We start from the raw sequence: 18,872 nt of genomic DNA, 5'->3' as shown, positions 1-18,872 counted from the left end.
TATTAGAGCGAAAGGGGGTAGAGGGGGTTGTTCGGAGGGGGACTTGCTCCAAACGAGTGACCGGAGCAGAATAGTATGGGCGAGGTACAAAAGATTAGATGTGAAACCCACACGGGGGAAAGAGAAGGCTAATGGAAATGTTTCGAGGTTTGGTTCAAAGTAAGACCCAGCAATCCGAGATGGACAGGGGAAGAGTGATAAGATTGAAATAGAACAGAATGGAGAAGAGAATGAATGGACGGGGGGGGAGGGGGAGGGGGAAGAAGGTGGAAAAGGAGAGGAAATTGAGTTATAAGAGAAAGCGCAAGAGAGACAGAAGACGGAGAGAGAAGAGGAGAACACCTGGCTATTGTGACTTTACGACTTGACTTGATGGGGGGTGGATGGGTGGATTTGGGGGGGTAGGAGGGGGCTGTAACGGAAGCGTATGTATGGATATTGTATGAAGATTGTATGGAGATGTATGGAAGACTAGAGGGAGGGCCGGAGGGCTAAGTTAAAGGGCTAAAGGGCCAGCCAGAGAAGGGCCCCCGATGCACCCCCGGTGCATCCCCTTAATAGTATAAAGTGTGGGCAGCCTTATGCTAACTCACTGCTAACTACAACGTAAGGTAGTGTCCAGTGTCCACTGATCCAGGCACCGAACGGACCACTGGCTGGCTGGCGTTTCAACCACCACAAAGGCAGGCCGCAACGCACGTTTGCGGCAACGCCACCCCATTTAAAACCAGTTCCGTACCGGCAGCGTATGGTTTCAGGTCTAGAGCCATACTACTAGGTAAGTACGGATATTACTCCTGGACTAGTCGCGGCCGGATCAGGTGCTTCGTGGGGCAATCATTTCATTATTCAATTGCCCCTGGATCTTCCCATCCTTAGTTATTACGCGTTGCAATAATGGAAAGGGCCATAAGCGATAGCGATAGCCGGGTTTGTTCTTTCATGTGCTGATATTATATCATACTCTCATGCAGTTACCACTACACAAAGAGGTCACTTGAAAAGGTCATTAGCATGATCTACAGCACAATTCGTCATAATCCCCAGCCGCTTGTGTTCACCTCACCATCTCGGCATGTGGATGCTGCTCAACCCTCCTCGGGTTGCATTCCCCCATTTGCTCGCCATCAAGACCTGGTTGTTGTAGAGCCGCGCTGAGCTTGTTACTCAAGTGTTGCAGTGAAGCAATTAGTGTATGCAGGAGGCATAATCATTGCGCCCCCCTCCCCAAGAAAAACTCCCAAACGGCCCCGGTAGCAACTCCTAGGCTTCAGGATCTTCTGATCGTCCATGTATGATCGCGTTTGAGGACAGACAATGGACTTCCTGCTTTGTCCGCCTTCTCCCCGGTTCGTGTTACCAGCCACTCCGATCATGTGCATGGTCCGAAGCGCAATAGTGAAAGAGCAATTCTCAGCTCTCTATGCCCTTACCTACTAGACTGTGGTTGATGTTCTAAATATACTCTTGCGTATCCGGAGGCAGTGCGTTATTTGTGGTGGTAGCTTTTCCAGCCAGCCCACGTGTTAGGGGCCCCTTACCACGGTCACCGCCTACCGCATCCGGCGCAAATCGTCTGATCCACTCGCGCACCTTGCTGACTTTCTCGACCAGCAGATCCTCTTCCTTCTTGGCTGCAGGACCCTGCTGCTGCTGCTGCTGCTGCTGCCGCCGTTGGAATTCTTGTAGCCTCTTGGTGCTGTAGACACCGCCTGCATCGTTTGCGTCGACCCGCTGTCGATGCAGAAGGTCAACTCTAGTGACTCCCTTCCGCAGGCTCTGCCCGTATACCCGTTCGCGGAAGGAACTCAGTCCTACCGTGCGCATCAGAACAATGTCTCGAGGCCGCAGCGTAGCCAGCGACCTTCCAAGTTCGTCCTCGATAGGTTTGCGATCACCGGCCGCATGTGCCTGGTCCGCAGGAGGAAGCCAGAAGGTTACTCCAAATCCGCTTCGCGTGTCATCGCCCACTACAACCTCGACCAAGTCCAGTTCTTTCTTCCATTGCCGTGTCACAATGCGGCGTGGACGGTTGATGGTGATGATTGACACGACTAGATTCACAGTCACGGTCTGCGGCACGATCGACGTCAAGTATGCTGCCGTAGGGATGGCCTGGAGGTCGGTGACAGATGTTTGGCCTAGAATCCCTGGGCTCGGCGCTTCTTTCTCGCTCACTGTTGCGATCGAACTCCCGGTACTATCGGCCCAGATGCCGCTGCCTTGGAAAGAGTTCTCAGAGCGAACCCCGGTCGCCGAAATCTCGGAAACCTCATGCACGGTGAAGGAGTGCTCGTAGAACCGTGAGAGTACTGAACCCTCTGGTTCATTGGCCGAAATCCCGCCAGAGACTGCGAGGTCGCGGGTTGCTAAGAAGCAGGCCCTTTCCTGGGAGCCCGTGTCGAACGTCCCTTGTAGCAACTGAGATGTCCGCAGGTCTTGCAAGAGCCTCCACTTGACAGGGTAAGCATCTGTCAGGCGCCATGGCTCTTCGTCATCCAGATTTGATTTCTTAAAGGGAAAGATGGGCTCTGTAAGCAATTGCTCTTCATCCCACTGAAGGTTTCTCGACGTGGGTGCACCCATTAGGAAGATGAGTTTCTTGGACATCGCCTTGGCTGATATGTACAGAAGCGGCCATGAGGCTTGTTGAAGCAATACGATTGATCTGCCACGCCTTGGAGAATAATGCCGCTGTAGAGCACGGAGAGATGTAATGACTTTGGTATATAGTGTGCCAATACTCGGCTTTAGGAGATCGGACGCACCGAGATTAGGCGGTTAGTGGCGGGCTATGGATCGATAGCCCTGACCATAGACCCAGTTATATAGCAAAGTACACGAATGAGGCTCTGGAGATGAACGAGAAGAGGCTGCTGCAGACCTCGCGTCGCTGTGTCGAAGCTGAACCACGGATTGCAGACAAGTAGCATCGTCGGCTGTACGGTACTTCAAATACAGTACCGTAACTCCAGGCTCAAGATATCATTGCGAGAAGTGCCGATTGAGCTAGTTGTTGACTGGTCGATAGGGATATTCGAACAGCGTACTAGGTACGTATCAGCATAAATTCCTAGCATACCCACATTAATGACATCTCCATGCCAGAACGAGACATGATGTACTGCGAAACCCAATCTATTCATATTCCTCATACTCGAGGCGGGTATCACGTGGATGGGAGACGAGACTACGGAACTCCATTGAAGTCGCAGTGGCAACTTCGGCAGACGACTTTCGCCGCCCGCCGAATATCAGACTGGCCCGACATCATCATTCCCGGCTTCCATCTTCGCCCATCGATTCACTGTCTTGAAGTGATAGGAGATGGCTTTTGCCTTTGTTGAACATTGAATAGGCTCTCATATCACTCTTCTTTCCCACTTTTCTGTTGAAGGGTAATCTCCGGAATCAGCGGCCAAGTGCCGCCATCCTATAGCCCATGGCCTTCCAAGTCCCGTTCCCTATGCCGGTATGAACCATTCATTCCCTCAGTTCAACATGCCGACTCCTTTGCTAATGGCGCCTTCTTGGTATAGAATCTGGCGGCAGTGACATCGGATGCTTGGCCTTCTCTGTCCAAAATACTGAATGCGCCCTGGAAACTGATCGAGCACTCCGCCTCCGCCTCCGCCCCTCAGCTGAAACGTACCGGCCACGAAACCAGTTCGATTGTATGTCCTTATATCCATCCATCGCGGGCGTCTGAGAAATTGCGTACTCATAGATATCCTCCCCAGGAAACTCGCCAAATTGCGCTCCCCGAATGTCTGACCACAGTATCCTCCGAGGCTCTTAGATCGGCTGTCATGTACAAGCCGGCGGCATCTGGAATGACTCGCTCCCTGTTCGCTGGTAAATCGCCACAAATTCATATCGCATTCTCAGCCACAGACTAACTTCACTTTCATTTTCTAGCGACCACTCTTTGGGCTCCGCCATCGGCCACTAGCCGTCGTCTTGCCACACCCGCCTCTCGTCTTTTCTCCACGCTGACCGCAAATCCGAACCGCATCCGCCACGCCCCGCACCTACATGGACTCTCACGTCTCCAACAACAGCGGTACCTCTTTGGGGGTCCGTCTCAGGCCTTACTAGCGCAGAGGGAGAAAACCGCGAACAACAACCCCAGTAGCGCGAACGCTCAAAATGCCTTCTACCAGGCTCTTCTGCGCGCGAACCATCCAGCCATTATCCTTGAACGGTACAGATCCGGGTACTTTGCTAGTAACGCGGCCACTGAGGCGATCTATCACAAGGCTTTGCAACGGGTCAATGGGATAGATGGCTCAACATCTTTCTTAGGCGCCAACCAACAGTCCAATCCTGACCTGCTTCATCAACTTAAGCCCGAGCAAATACAAGCTATTGGTCAGGCCGTTGGTGCTAAAGGTATTCATGGCAAAGTACACGCGGCACCCGGCCAAACCGGCACTGGAGCTAAAGAAGCTCCTCTGTACGTCGTGGTCGAAGAGTCAAGGGGAAGCACTATTTTCCGCTGGGTGAGATTCTTTATCACGATGGCGTTCATCGCATACCTGTCTTGGGTGATTCTCGCTGTCGTCCTTGAGACCTCTGGTGTTTTGCGAAACGTCAAGGGCCCGCAGAACAACGAAGCTCAACCCGAACACCAGACCGTGCGCTTCAGCGACGTTCATGGATGCGACGAGGCCAAGGACGAGTTGCAGGAACTTGTTGAATTCTTGATCAATCCCGAACGGTTTTCCTCGCTCGGTGGCAAATTGCCGAAGGGTGTCCTTCTGGTCGGTCCCCCTGGTACTGGCAAGACTCTACTCGCGCGTGCTGTGGCAGGTGAAGCCGGTGTTCCTTTCTTCTTCATGTCTGGGTCGGAATTCGACGAAGTCTACGTTGGTGTCGGCGCCAAGCGTGTTCGGGATCTGTTCACTCAAGCCCGCAGCAAATCCCCTGCCATTATTTTTATCGACGAGTTGGACGCCATTGGTGCAAAGAGAAACGAAAGGGATGCCGCGTATGTGAAGCAGACTCTGAATCAGCTGCTTACCGAGCTCGATGGATTCAGTCAGAGCAGCGGAGTCATCATCATCGCAGCGACCAACTATCCTCAGCTGCTTGATAAGGCCCTCACGCGCCCTGGTCGTTTTGATCGGAAGGTAGTTGTCGGTCTTCCAGACGTTCGCGGTCGTATGGAGATTCTGAACCACCACATGAAGAGCGTGCAAATCGGCACTGATGTTGATGTGGAGGTCATTGCTCGTGGCACTTCTGGGTTCTCGGGTGCTGACCTTGAGAATCTTGTCAACCAGGCCGCTATTTATGCCAGCAGGAACAAGAAGACCAAGGTCGGACCCAAGGATTTCGACTATGCCAAGGACAAGATCATAATGGGCGCGGAGGCTCGCAGCCGGGTGATCCAGGATAAGGACAAGCTTCTGACTGCTTACCACGAGGCCGGCCACGCTCTCGTTGCTTACTTCTCGAAATCCTCCATGCCGCTCTATAAGATCACTATCGTGCCCCGCGGAATGGCGTTGGGTATCACACATTTCCTGCCTGAGATGGACATGGTTTCCAAGGATTACACCCAGTATCTGTCGGATATTGATGTCGCCATGGGTGGCAAAGCTGCGGAGGAGCTCATCTTTGGCCCTGATAAGGTCACCAGTGGTATCTCGGCTGTAAGTTTGACCTTCTACCTTTCTTCATGGAGGGAGTCTTTGCTGACAAGTTGCAGGATATTGAAGCAGCCACCAAAACCGCTTTTGCTCTCGTCACTCAATTTGGGTACTCCAAGAAACTTGGAAATGTCGACTTGATGTCCAACTACAGCAGCCTGTCCTCGGAAACGAAACAAGAAATCGAAGCCGAGGTTCGACGCATCGTCGAGGAGGCTCGCGTTCGCGCCACCAACATTCTGACCGAGAAGCACAAGGAGCTCGAACTGCTGACCCAGGCTCTGATCAAGTACGAGACCCTGACCAAGGAAGAGATGGAGAAGGTTCTGCGGGGGGAGAAGCTCGACAAGCTGGAAACAGCGCCGGCCGCTCCCATCAAGTTGCCCGAGGTTTTGCGGGCTGCCAAGTTGCCCTCGCCGAACCCCGAGGACATACCCCCAGTAGCCACGAATTCCGCCAACGAATGAAGCGCGAGCCGCTATTCCTGACTTTTTTTTTTTGACCTTGACCTTCGACCTATGTCCTCTCCTCTCTCCCCTTTGAACCTTATCGTTGTGGAGGCTTATCAGCAGAGCCCGATAGCCTTTGCACCATCATCTTCACTACATTCCCGAATTCGATCTACCACGGAACATGATCGATTGATGTCACCGCCATTTTACCCAGATTTCTTTTGCTCTGCATCCCATTCCGGTTCTACTTTGTTCTTATCTTGTATTGTTTTCCAGACTTGGGTATATTTGATTTCTGCTACCCCTTCTTTCATGAGTGAATCGGTCTATCCGATGTTAACATGTATGTAGCAAGCTTGAGGGCGGTGTTTCTTACGACAGATGATGGTATAGGGCGTCATCTGGCCCCAAGGGGGTTACCATGGAACCTTTTTGTGCGTAACATATGTACATACATGTATCAAAATTTGCATGAGTACCGAACACGCAAAGCGAGATGTTTGTAGAGCAGATCACTAGCAATACACATTTAAGCATAGCCCTGCTACTTTGGATGTACCGAAAAGAGGAAAGATGAGAATTGTCGCTGTTGCTGGGTTAAGTTCGGGTGCGGGGGTGTATCAATTTGTAGGATATAGGTTGGTAAGCTAGTCTCACAGCTGCGGTCATGCGGTCCATTCTTTTAGGAGATGAGACTTGGACATCAGCGGCGAAGAAAGAACTCAGCCTTGGGGTTGAAATCTTCATCGGCAGTAGTAGTGTCGTGCATTCTGACCAATTTCAGAACACTGGTAAGGTGCTCAGCGCAATCCCCTCAACCATCTCGCCCTATCTGTTGTCCCCTGGCATACGCCCATATGGATCTACCGGAATGACCATCTGTACATCTACACTTCCATCTTCAATATTCCAATCCCATCCATTCCCTTCCCCCCTTTGCTAACCCCACCAACCCTCTCTACCTGTACCCAGATCCCACATTCAAGATCCAGATCCATATAGATATGAAAATGTGTATCAAGTATGTATGTATATATGCAACCCAACCATTCCACAAAACCGACCCTCATAACCCCACACCAAAACAACAAGAAAGTAAACAACGACCCTCCTTCCCCGCATAAAAGGGCAATGGCAAGACAAAACTACCAACTCGTCCTCCCCGTCCCCCGATCAAACCCGCCCCGCAACTGCTCCGCCGGCTTGACCACCTTCCCCTGCAACACGGTGTACCGGATGATATTCTCGCAGTCCTGCGGCTTCACTCGGGCCAGCCAGATCCCCTGGGCTGCGCCTTCGGCTGCCGCGTCGGCAGTGGCACCGGGTGCGCCAGTGCCAGCAGAAGATCCGTTCCACCCCGACTCCCTGCGCCGATAGACAATCACATTGGCGGCGTACTTGTGCCCGCCGACGTGGTTGATGAAGTAGATGCCCACGCCGCCGGGCCGCTCGTCGTCCAGGTCGCGGTACAGATTCAGGTGGCGCAGGTGGCGCTCGAACTCCTTGCGCAGGAGCGGGGCGGACTGGCCGCAGCGGGCGTCGCGGGTGCGGTGCGAGCAGAGGAGGATGATGGCGGAGTGGGGGCAGGGGCGGGCGCGGAGCGGGGTCAGGGCCGAGAGATCTGTCTCCTCGAGGTCGGGGGCGGTAGTGCTGGTGCCGGTCCCCGTCAGCGGGGTGGTGGTGGTCGGGCCGCGGCTGACGAAGTATTTGATCAGATCCGGCGCCAGGGCGGGCGTGACGTGGTCGACGAGGGTGAAGCTCGGCAGGCAGAGGACGGTGGTGGGCTGCTGGCCCGGTTCGTGGTAGTGATATTCGTCCGGGACGGGCATGTTGGAGGCGGAGAGTTTGAGTTTCTAGTCCGTGATGGGAAAATTAGTTAGTTGGGTTCGATAGTCCATCGAAGCGTGCGGGGGAGTAGACGCAGTCTTTGTTTCGCGTCAGTGGGAAGGAAAAAAAGAGGCTGACGCACCCCATTGCTCGGAACAAGCCCCCCCTTCTCGATAGCCTCCATCACGCTCCCCGGCTCGTCTGCCACGTCGCGCACCCAGTCCGTCTTGCCCGTCGCGACGAGCACGTGCGTCGCCCACTCGCTGATGTTCCCGTACATGTTGTCCTCCTGGTCCACGTCGAACTTGGCTGGGTACTTCACTGTGCAGGAGGCGCAGTCGTGCAGGCACTCCTCGCCGTCTATGGCTGGGTCGACCTTGGGGAATAGCGTCTCGGCGGGCTGGACTTCTTCTTCTTCGGCGGCGGCGGCGGCATTCTCGTCGCTGGCTTTGGGACTGTCTGCCGGGGTGGCCGAGCGACTTGGCGTGAAGAAGGCTGCGCCTCGTTGGATGAATGATTGCATGGTTTTGGGTGTTTGTGGGAGGGACCGGGGGAGGGTAGGAGTTTTGGAAGCTGCGCGGGACAGAAATTCTAGCTATCAAGAAGGAGGGGAAACGTCAGATCTTATCAATCACTCTGCCAAGCCACAAACACTGATGATGGAATAATTGACTAAGATTCGCTTGCCGATGCGCCGATTGGTGGACGTCACGTGCCTTGGGCCCGATAAGCCGAGCTGCTCGGAAGAAGTGGGGGAGACCGTCCGACCTAGACATAGAACAAGACCAATGAGAGTATGACGAAACTAATGAATTGCGTTTGCTCCTCGGATTTAATTATCAAATCTAAACTAGCTTCCTTTCCCCCACCACTAGCAGGGGGGGGCTCGGAACTCGGGATTAAAGGCGTTCCCTCGACCCTCCAAAATTAAAGGCATACGGCAGATCCGACGGTCCCCGGGCTTCCACCAAATGAATGACGCTGCCACCAGAGCTGTTGGACGGCAGTCGCCTAAGCGAGCGCATCGATGGCGTCCGCGGCGGCTCCATGGCCCGACCACGCGTATTCGGCCGCCGCGACCAGACAGGCGACCAGCGCCCGTGCTGTCTGGCGGCGGACCGGGCATCCCAGGACGAGGCATTCGACGGCCGCAGGCTGTTGCTGCGCCCGCGGGACAACACTCCCTCACTATCCTGAAACGAATCGATGGTCTCCGTCTCCCCTTCCTCGTCCGAGGGCCCGATGATGGACTCGCTCTCCGTCTGACTGCTGGCTCCGTCCTCCTCCTCCGCCGCCTGCAGCTCAGCCAGCACCCGCGGATTCAGCCCCGTCATGCTCCGTAGCAGCTCCGCAAAGACGTGCATCAGCTCCCGGAACTCGTTCTCGTGGAGATCCCGCGACGAGAAGCGCGCCCGTTCGTAGCGCGCGATGAACTCCGCGCCCACCTCCGGCGGTCGGACGACATCCAGCGACACGAGGTGCTGCAGGTACGCGCGCAGGCCCATGGAGACCGGTCGCCGCAGGACTTCCACCACCCGGGTGTCCGGGAACGACTCATCGGCGTCGGAGAACGGCGCGCGGAGGGACTGATGCACCCCGGCGAAGATCGGGTCGGGGGGAGCGAGGGAGACGGCTTTGGCTTCGATCAGGTGAGGCAGTTCCTGGATCACGGTCCGGTACGGGAGGTCCGGCAGATCCGCGCACGAGGGCGACGACCAGCCAGGGTGTTCGATGGGACCCCAGGGTGGGTGGTCGCGGTCGATCAGCAGCGACTCGTAGTTGGCGAAGGCATCCCCGTCGGCGGCCAGGTCCCGCGGGCGGGCTTGGTAGGCGATGATCGCGCTGTGGGCTAGGCCCTCCTTCACCAGTCGTCGCACGCTCTTGCCCACATCTTCCTTCTCCACGGGGATCCAGGCCTTGGGGATGCCGGATAGAACGGTACGGTTGGTATAGAGACGGGTCGCGTATATGAGGATGGCGAGAATGAATGTAACGACGTAGCCGCCCGTGATGATAAAGATGTTCGTGAGGCGGCGGGTGATGTAGCACTGGTAAATGGCGTCGGCGGGAGTCAGGATGATCAGAAAGAAGAGGATCACCGAAAGGAAGATAAAGAATGTCAAGTTGAGGAAGCGCTGGAGGTTGAGGGCCATAATCGCGCACACATCATATCGCGCATTGTCAGCCCCTGCGCCGCTCGAGTTACAGGCACGAGCTGGCTGGGAAGATGTCAGGGATGCGGATTCCGGAAGGGGCCCCGACCGGGTAAAGGAGGTTCGGGTCACGTGATACATCGATAGATACCAGGTAGTTATAGTTAACGAACTAAACATTACTAAACCTCACCAAACATCACTAACTACACATCACTAAATAACCTAACCCCTACGGCAGTTGCAGGCGCTTGGTGAGCAGACGATGGCATTAACAATGTGTATATATTCATCTACCTCCCATGCAATCTATTGCTCTACAAATCACATAACGCTGAACGGTTCAAATCTATGCAAGCCCCTCAATCATCCTCCACGGCCACCTCGTCCTCCGGCTTGGGCTCGAACTGAGCGCGAGCGCGGCGGATGACCCGCTCAATACCATCCAGACCCATCTTCAGGACATCCATCTTGGGGCCGTAGCTCAGACGAACGAAGTGGTGGCAAGGACTGTCGAAGAGATCACGTCTCTTGGCGGGGTTCAGGTCGAAGAAGATACCGGGAACCACAATGACCTTCTCGGTCAGAAGGGCATTGAAGAAGTTCAACCCGTCGGAAATGTTAGCCTCCTTGGGGAGAGGAGGCTCCAGGGAGGTGAGATCGAGCCAGATGTAGAAGGTGGCCTGCGGGACATCCTTCACGCGGAAGCCGATCTCGTGCAGGCGCTTAAGAACGAAATCTCTCTTTTCGCGGAAGTGGGATTGCAGCGCCTTCATCTCAGCTCTCACCAAGTCGGGCTCGAGCATGGGAATGGCGGCCTCCTGGAAGGGCACGTTGGCACCACCGTCCAAGTAGGAACCGGCAGAGCCCAGAGCATCCACAAACTCCTTGGGGCCAACAACCCAGGCAATACGCCATCCCGGGAGACGGAAACGCTTGGTGAGACCGTCAATCAGGAGCACATCTGTCATAGTCAGCATCGAAAGCATGCCCAGAGTTCAGGAGGGGTCAGCTAGCGAACCATCTTGGTTAACGTCCACCACGTGCTCAGCACCGCTGATCGTGGTTCCGTCACAGTCCGTGGTATAGTTGTAACCACCGTAGAACTCATCGAGGATCAGTGTCGCGCGATCTCTGCAAATGTCTTGAATGCGAGCGAGCTCCTCGTTGTCAACAAAGTGACCGGTGGGGTTGCGGGGGTTGGAGGTCAAGAGAACGGAGGTACCACGGGCGATCTCCTCGGCAATCTTGTCGGGGTGAATGTGGTAGTGGTCATCCTGGGCAAGAGGAATGGGGATAGGCGCGATCTAAATAGCACATTTGTCAGAATCTAACAACGCCACTGGCTGATCGCTGTTGACGAGCCGGAGCCGTGTCGCACACTTACGTTCTTGAACAAGGTCAACATCTCCGAGTAGGCGGAGTAATCGGGAATAGGGAAAGACAGGTAGGAGTTGCCCAGGATGGCAGCGATACGGATCAACCCAGCACGGCCACCGGGGACAATGCAGACGTTCTCCCAAGTGTACTGGCTCTCCTTGCCCTGACGGTAGTGTTCGTTGTACAACCGGGCGACGGCGGCGCGCAGAGGCTTGATACCGGCGGTCGGGCCGTATTCGCGGGCGGCGGAGGTGATGGGGATGCTCGTAGGACGGGGGAAACTGCCTTCGATCTCATCGTCGGCCTCGGGGGCACCCTGGCCCAGGTTCGCCCAGGCAGAGGGATCCTCTGCGTAACCGTGCTCAGTGGCACGTTCTGTGCACCAGACGACACCCGTGGAGGCACGAGAGGCATCGAGACCGGCATGGGGACGGTGACCCTCATGGGCGCTGCGGAATTGCCGGTGGGTTTCCGATCGGAGTTCTGCAAGGGCGAGATCCGTCAGATGGCATGCACGTAATAAATAGCTTAAAAGACCATTGTTCCTTAGAAGAATAGCCTTTGTCGTCGGCATTGCCCCGCTAACACTGATGTGTCATTCCCCTCTCCTCTGGTTCCAAGTCCGAGATGCGGCACAATCGCCGCTCTATAGACTCCACCATTCCGAGGCGCAGAGTAAAGGGGGGAAAACAACAATCAAAATCAATGTGACGTACCGTTCTCGGACAATTCCTTGCCCAGAGAAAACCGACGGTTTCCCGGGCGCAAGATGCTGACGCGACGGCCGGAGAAAGACATGATGGACTGCTTGGCAGGAGAGGGGTCTAGCGTTATCGACTATATGTACGCACTAAATGTACAGTACAGGGGTCGCAGGAAAAAAAGTCGGTGGCGATTTCTCGACCTTCGATGTCAGAGAGCAACAAAAGTGTAAGTGGGAAAAGAATCAAAGCACCAGTCTGCTTGGTTGCCTTGGAAGTCCTAGACAATGTCAGAGACGATGAGAAGAAGATAAAGAAGAGGAATGAGACGAACAAGAGGTGGAGGGGAGGGAATGATAATATAATATAAGGCAAGAATAGAAACAATTTGTTAATGGAAATGCAGGAGATGAAAGAAAAAAAATAAAAAGAAAAAAGGCGGCCTGAGTTATTTGGGTCGACGAGGCAGAGACAAACAAACTCGAGGGAAGGGAAGGGGAAGGGAAGGGAAAGGCCTCCAACTGGAGTTGGAGATCCAACTTTCTACTAGTAACTACAACCAGGCACTCTTTCAGACTTCCTTTCAGTCAATCCCCACCAACCATCAGCATCATGAAAGCCATAAGCAGCAACTAATTTAGTGACTAGTCCACAGTCCACCGCCATGAACTAGTCAGCATCCTCCACATCATCATCCTTTTCCGACGTCGGATGCCGTCATACTATTGGCAGTCCGACTCCTCGAGACGGTCAATCCCTCAAAACTCATTCACGTCAAGCATCTCCCCTCCCCCCTGAATCGATACAGAGACTCAGATAATCCCGCATGGTCGGGGGAACTCGCTCAGGAGGTCGTGCGCACCTGTTGGGTTTTGAAACATGATAAATGCCTCACTACCAAGTTGTCACTATGCATAGTAGCATACAAGAACACGACAAATCATCCAATCCTCCTTTTCTTTCGAAATCCTCCCGTCCAGACCGCATCGATTTCCGTCCCGATCGACGGGTGGAGGATGGAATGGGAAAAGAGTGGAATAAAAAGTGGAACACTCGGATGGGACCCGAATTCCCGGTTCTTGTGCAACCTTCAGCCCTGGAAGAGAGACAGACCCAACCCGTATATTAAATTCGAACAACCAAGGGGAGAATGAATTTCAGGAGAGAGAGAGAGGTGTGTGGCTTTTGGACAAGTCTCATTGCATCCTGTTGTTTGCCCCTCTTCTCTGATAGACCTGCCCCTCCCTGCCCAAGCCTCACTCAACAGTCACACAAAGTGGCAGGCCCTACGCTAAATTTGTACACTCTATTCAATTAAGAAAGAAGGGAGGAAACAAGTCTATTTCATTACGATTGAGGCACTCCGGCCATATTTCCCAACCGTCGTATCCAACCCGCTGTCAGACACGACCCAACGCAACCAAGACACAACAGGCAAGCTTCAAATGAAAATGCAGGAACACTGTACAACTCGTCTTTCCAACCCGCAAGCCAGTATGCGTGAAAAGAAATAGCAGTATACATACATCATGCAGTCATGTAGATCAGATCAAACAGTCATCAACATTGCCGCAGAAAAGACATTCCCAGTAAATCGACATGATATGATCCAGCACAATTCCTAAGACACGACTCCATGCAATGGAACAAGCAGAGCAGCAACCTAGCCAAGGACATGATCCCTGCAAAGGCGCATGGCATGCAAGAATCAGAGACTTCCCAGAGCCTCAAGGCCAATCCAGTGAACGACGAGGGTCGGAAGGCAACCAGGAGACAGCACCGGCGAATGGTTTTGGCAATCGGTGTCTCTTCTCTTTCCAACTCATACAATATAGGTGGTATTGGCAGTAATTGAGAAACACAAGACGAACAGAGGCGAGAAGGGGGAATAAATGAAGAACAAAGCAAGAAAGACAAAGAGCGGTGAAGGGGAAGCTGGCCATGTCAAAGCGTCTGACATTGCTGCGGCTCTGTTGCAGCTCTGGCACACCTAGGTCTCGACTGCCTGGCAGTACAGTTGGATCTCCCCCACTTGGCCCCGGGCGAGCATATCACGCTGCTGCTCCCGCCATTCCAAGAATGCCAACTGAACCGCTTCGTCGCTGTCAATGGTCACAAAGTCTCCGTCCTCGTCCCGGTATCGGAGTCGGACTGATTTGCTCGTTATCGACTTGGTAGTGAATCGAGCCAGTTTGGCGTCGACTCGGTCGATCAGGGAACGGAACATGATGTTGCTTGCAATAACCAACGTAACGTAATTATCATCAAAGTTGACCTTCACCTTAAGCTGTGTGGGCATGAGTGGCTCCTCGTCGGGCTCATAGCTCAGGGGAGAGGTTGGCTGATCGGTAGCTGACGTGTTGGGCCGGTGATCACCATATTGAGGCTCATTGAAATGGGTGGGAGAGACATGTTGCGAGTTGCTAAGGTGGTTGGCGTTTCGAATGGGAAGTTGAGTATTGGAGGTGGGGGAGTTGTTCTGGCTGCGGTTGACTGGCGCCTTCATGCTGGCCATATGAGCGGGAATAGGTGGGACAGGAACAGTCTCCATCGACTGCATATACCGACGGAGCTCGGCGTTGTGAATATCGGGACTACTAGCGGACCGCATCCGCTGTGCCATGCCATTAGCTGCCTGGGCGGAACCTCCTGACATGGGAGGTAGCGAGGGACGCTGAGCACTTCGTCCATTCGACGCGCCGTTGAAATAGGGGTTGGAGTTGGGACCATCCCTGGACGTAGCTCGAGACAAGGCAGGGGCCGTGTAGCGAGGGTGGTCTTCGCTCCAGTTGTTGGTAGGCGTGGCCTGTCGGCTGCTAAAGTAGCCGGTGGACTGCGAACTGGACCTGGTCGATGGGGTTTCGGCTACCGGGGAGAAATAAGAGTTGGCGTTCCTCTCAGCTGGTGACATACTGCCCCCGGGGAACTGCGTATGTACCGACAGACTGGGATCAGGCACAGGAAAGCGAGGCGGGCGACCAACTGGACCAGAGCTGCCACTGCCGCCTGTTGCTGAACGAGTCCGGAGACTCGTGCTTGAGGCGTTCCGACTCATGGGAAACTCGGAGAAGAAAGCAGCTTCCTTGGTTGCAGCCTGCTCTTCGTCATACTCCTGCTGGTAGGGATTGGGCATGTTGGCCATGGACTTCATGTACGTGAATTCAGTTTCGGATGTGCTGGTATTGCGGGCGCTGCGCTGTTCCGCTTGGATTGCTCGTTGTGCTTCGATGTCCCTGCTCCATTTGCGCATGACATCCTCGTTCTGATAGCGAATGATAAAGTTATCGACGACACCTGGATCGCCCTTCCAGAAGATCTGGATTCGATATGATCCTGCCGCGAAGCGAAGTCAGAAACATGGCTATATAATTACATTATGGGCGTCCTTGGGCATATGACCAGAGGCCTAACAAAGACAGATGGGATGTTTAGAAAGATAGAACCATACCTGGCTTCGGCATACACAGGACATCCGTCACATTGGCCATATAAATGCGGCCTTTGAGCTGAAGGCGTGGTTTGCCCTTGCCAGTCGTGGCAGGTTTGTCCTTTCCGACCATCAACTTTGTCTTCTGCTTGTTAGGGTTGATATCCTTGCAGCATAGTAGAATCCGCTCGAAGAGGTATATATGATACTAGATAGTGCGAAGGAGATTCCCGAAGTCAGCCTGCGGATCTCAAGCCTTTAAAGCGACTGAATCCACGCTGGATTCCTCTAATAGGGACGAGGCGATTTGAGTGTATACTAACCTCTCTTTCGGAATCCTTTCCGTTGTCACCTTTGATGACGGAGAACGTGCCGAATCGTAACAGATCTCCAAAAGCATCTATTTTCAGTGCCTTCCAATCATCAACGCGGTCATCTAAGTCTTTAACCGCTGTCTGCAGGTGTTCCTTGTCAATCGCATCATTGGCTGAGTCCAAAACCGACTGGATGGCATCAATTGCCCGCTGGATATCGTTCTGGAGATCGGGGTTCTCCATCTGCTTGCCGAGCTCCTGTGGGACGATTAGCGGCATGAAAAAAGACAAGGTTCATTTGTAGTTCACTATAAGGATCCATACCTTGAGCATCAAAGGGTACTTCGTCAGGCGCTGGAAAGGTTTGACGAAAAAGCCGTTCAGCGTTGCGGGTTGCGCCACCATTTGTTGCAAGTCCAGGGATCGCGGGGCCACGCGAATCTTATCCCATTCTCTCAGACAGACCTCATCACATCTCAACTGGTTCGCGATAAAAGGCTCGTATTGCTTGAATGCCTCTTCGTGCTGTGTGAATAGTTCGCCCCAGTTCTGTCGCTCTTCTGGCAAAGCGTAGTGCTGCTCGATCCGAATCAAAAATCGCTGTGCGAAATCGAGGAGGTTATTCAGGTTCAAGAAGATTTGATGGCTATGGTCTCCTGTTAGGGCTCCCGTTTCTTCCAACTCCTTCTTCAAGGCTTGGAGATTCTGCAAGTGGTGGACATAGTCGCGCTCCGTTTCCAGCAACTCCTTGAGAATGTGTTCTCGCTTTGTCAGCTTCACGGCGCCTTTCACCGGAGCGCGTGCTGCCTCGTCCGACGGTCGCTTTAACTGTCCCTGCATCTCCAGGATGTCCAGAACACGATTCACCATCTTGATCACTTTGAGAAAGCCGGTGGTATTTTCCCCATACAGATCGGTGATTAGGAAGCAATCCTGTTGAGGAAACGCTAGTTCCTGCAGCGATGCCTGCAGAAACTTGAAGGTGGCGGCCTTGGGTCGTTTGGCCTCGGGCACCTTGGCGGGATCAATCTCCAGGTTCTCATCTGGGCCCGAAGCGTTGTAGATGGCCAGGAGGGGGTATCCATTCCGCAAACAATTCCACAGCGAGGCCACGGGATCGGTGTTGCCTTGCACGAGGTCCGCCTCCTCCATCTCTTGCAAATGAGGTTCGAAGTTGGGCACCTCTGCTAACCGCTTCTTGAGGTTGACGCAGCTCTGGTATATGGATTCACCGCCGCGGCGGTTGATGATGTTGTCCTCGGCGATAGGACCGCCATTTGAGATGACGGTCTCAGCCATCGCGTATTGAGGCCGACTGGGACCGGACTGGGGGAGGGGGGGCGAAGGTTGAGGGGGGGAGTCGAATCTGCGCAGCAGATTAAGGGCAGGCGGGCGTGGACGGGAGCGACAGGCGTGGTTGCACAGGGAACAGCAAGAGGAGCATGGATCAATGAAGGCGAGCCGGTGGACCGATGCGGGATGAATGGGAACAAGCGAGCAGCTAGGGAAACTTAGAGTGGAGATAGTGGTACGGTTCACTATCCCTAAGTGAGTCAGTCAGTTTATCCGCAAGCTGGTCTTCCGTGTCTCGACTCAGGAGCCGATCGGGGGATAGATAAGTACCTCTTGAACGAGAAAGAAAAAGTCGCGCGGGGAGGCGATCACGACAGAACGAAATCTCTCCTTGTGATCTTTTAATAGGTTGGGGTTTCTTTCTTTAGCGCGGCGAAGGGTGCCAGGCTTAAATCTCCGGCCCTTGCTGAAGACAGCGCCCCTCCTTTTTCTTTTTTCTTTTAAGTCGAGTAAAATGCAGATTAGTAAAGATCGAAGGCCGAGAAGGTAAGCCAAAGGGGAAAATGATATTGTTGTATGAACAATTCCAAAAAAAAAGAGAGAGGGCGGGTGTGGGGTTTGCCGCTGCAGCCAGGCAGGCAAGCGCAAGTTGACTTTTGGAGGGGAGGGAGAGGAGTGGTAGAAAGGGAGGGAGGGATGGAGGGATGGAGACAAGAGTTGTGCTTCTGATTGTGGTTACAATGATGAGGGGGGAGGAAGCCGAGAAGAGAGAGGGGAAGAGAGACGGAGAAGGGAAAGGCGGAATGGATCAGTCAGTCGTCGGGTTTGCCCCTCAACCAAGCGAGCTGAAGTTGGGGTCGAGGCAGATTAGAGAATAGTTGGTTGTGGTCTTGTAGTGTTACAGCCGCGGCGGGAGGCAAAGAAACACCAAAGATTAAAGCAAAGGGAGTCCCAATGCACGAGGTCAATGACAAATTCAATCTTAAGGAAGGGAAATGAAGCAGAAGAGCAACAAGTAGATATGAGAAAGAGAAAGAAGGGGGGGGGGGAAGGGTGGAAAAGAATCCCGCGGCGGAAGAAGGAAAAAAAGGAGGGAGACTGATAAGTTTGGGTGTAGAAAGAGAGAGCTGAGAGCGAAAGTATGAGATGGACGAGAGGCAAAAGGAGAGAGCAGTAGTCAAGTGAACGGAAGAATTTACCTGGTAGTAGCTAGCTGCGCGCGTCAGCTTCCACCCCCCCGACGCAGGAGATCCAAGTATTGTAGATCGATCGGTAGCTGTAGATTATAAAAGAAAGGGGGAAGAACCGACCGGAAGAATCAAGAGGTGTGGGAGATTGACAGAGAATCGACACCAAGAGAGAAAGAGAGGGAGGGAGGAGAAGGAGGAGGGGGCAAAATACTTGAAGGAGGGAGGGAGGAAAGAAAGATGAGGTGTAGAAAGAAGTAAAAGTTGTAGTTAGATGATGGATGATCTCCGCAGGGAATCATCCGCCTGCATTTTTCTACGCGCCTCTATTCTGATTGTTCCACCCAGGCGGATTGGAAAGCATGAAGCCGAAGGATGGATTGCTGCATGAAGAAAACCTTCTCTCATACACCAACAGTTTGGGATTGAACAAGGGTATCATCTTCACATACTCGAGCATGGCTCGATGCTGACCGACTATCAA

The 18,872-nt window shown here is 53.7% G+C and overlaps 6 protein-coding genes across 6 annotated transcripts; 1 reads left to right on the top strand and 5 right to left on the bottom strand.

The window, feature by feature from the left end:
* Positions 1-1,455: 1,455 nt before the first annotated feature.
* On the bottom strand, positions 1,456-2,610 carry BO72DRAFT_366497 (uncharacterized protein; the record flags this gene model as incomplete). Its single annotated transcript, XM_040940792.1, has 1 exon — positions 1,456-2,610. The coding sequence occupies one exon, from the start codon at positions 2,608-2,610 to the stop codon at positions 1,456-1,458; it is 1,155 nt and encodes a 384-aa protein (XP_040806783.1).
* An 832-nt stretch (positions 2,611-3,442) lies between these two features.
* BO72DRAFT_366287 (i-AAA protease YME1) lies at positions 3,443-6,121 on the top strand (the record flags this gene model as incomplete). The annotated part of the gene is made up of 5 exons (XM_040940780.1): positions 3,443-3,472; positions 3,540-3,674; positions 3,741-3,855; positions 3,919-5,657; positions 5,714-6,121. 5 exons carry the CDS (start codon positions 3,443-3,445, stop codon positions 6,119-6,121), a joined length of 2,427 nt encoding a protein of 808 aa, XP_040806782.1.
* Positions 6,122-7,251: 1,130 nt separating this feature from the next.
* On the bottom strand, positions 7,252-8,456 carry BO72DRAFT_366545 (sucrase/ferredoxin-like domain-containing protein; the record flags this gene model as incomplete). Its single annotated transcript, XM_040940794.1, has 2 exons — positions 7,252-7,959; positions 8,076-8,456. The coding sequence occupies 2 exons, from the start codon at positions 8,454-8,456 to the stop codon at positions 7,252-7,254; spliced, it is 1,089 nt and encodes a 362-aa protein (XP_040806781.1).
* A 277-nt stretch (positions 8,457-8,733) lies between these two features.
* BO72DRAFT_473939 (pyridoxal phosphate-dependent aminotransferase) lies at positions 8,734-12,681 on the bottom strand. Its single transcript, XM_040947226.1, has 5 exons — positions 12,183-12,681; positions 11,474-11,949; positions 11,108-11,393; positions 10,470-11,050; positions 8,734-10,152 (listed from the first exon to the last, which is right to left on the bottom strand). Exons 1-5 carry the CDS (start codon positions 12,262-12,264, stop codon positions 8,833-8,835), a joined length of 2,745 nt encoding a protein of 914 aa, XP_040806780.1. The 5' UTR covers positions 12,265-12,681; the 3' UTR covers positions 8,734-8,832.
* A 1,476-nt stretch (positions 12,682-14,157) lies between these two features.
* On the bottom strand, positions 14,158-17,207 carry BO72DRAFT_366729 (Rho family guanine nucleotide exchange factor CDC24; the record flags this gene model as incomplete). The annotated part of the gene is made up of 4 exons (XM_040940802.1): positions 14,158-15,500; positions 15,616-15,802; positions 15,918-16,166; positions 16,233-17,207. 4 exons carry the CDS (start codon positions 17,205-17,207, stop codon positions 14,158-14,160), a joined length of 2,754 nt encoding a protein of 917 aa, XP_040806779.1.
* Positions 17,208-18,397: 1,190 nt separating this feature from the next.
* BO72DRAFT_9737 (uncharacterized protein) lies at positions 18,398-18,736 on the bottom strand. The gene has a single exon (XM_040950847.1). It carries the CDS (start codon positions 18,688-18,690, stop codon positions 18,520-18,522), a length of 171 nt encoding a protein of 56 aa, XP_040806778.1. The 5' UTR covers positions 18,691-18,736; the 3' UTR covers positions 18,398-18,519.
* Between the last annotated feature and the right edge of the window lie 136 nt (positions 18,737-18,872).

This window comes from Aspergillus fijiensis (assembly GCF_003184825.1).
Source record: "Aspergillus fijiensis CBS 313.89 unplaced genomic scaffold BO72scaffold_1, whole genome shotgun sequence".
NCBI classification, from domain to species: Eukaryota; Fungi; Ascomycota; class Eurotiomycetes; order Eurotiales; family Aspergillaceae; genus Aspergillus; species Aspergillus fijiensis.
The sequence above is the reverse complement of the archived record's forward strand: the minus strand, read 5'-3'. Positions and strand labels throughout refer to the sequence as shown.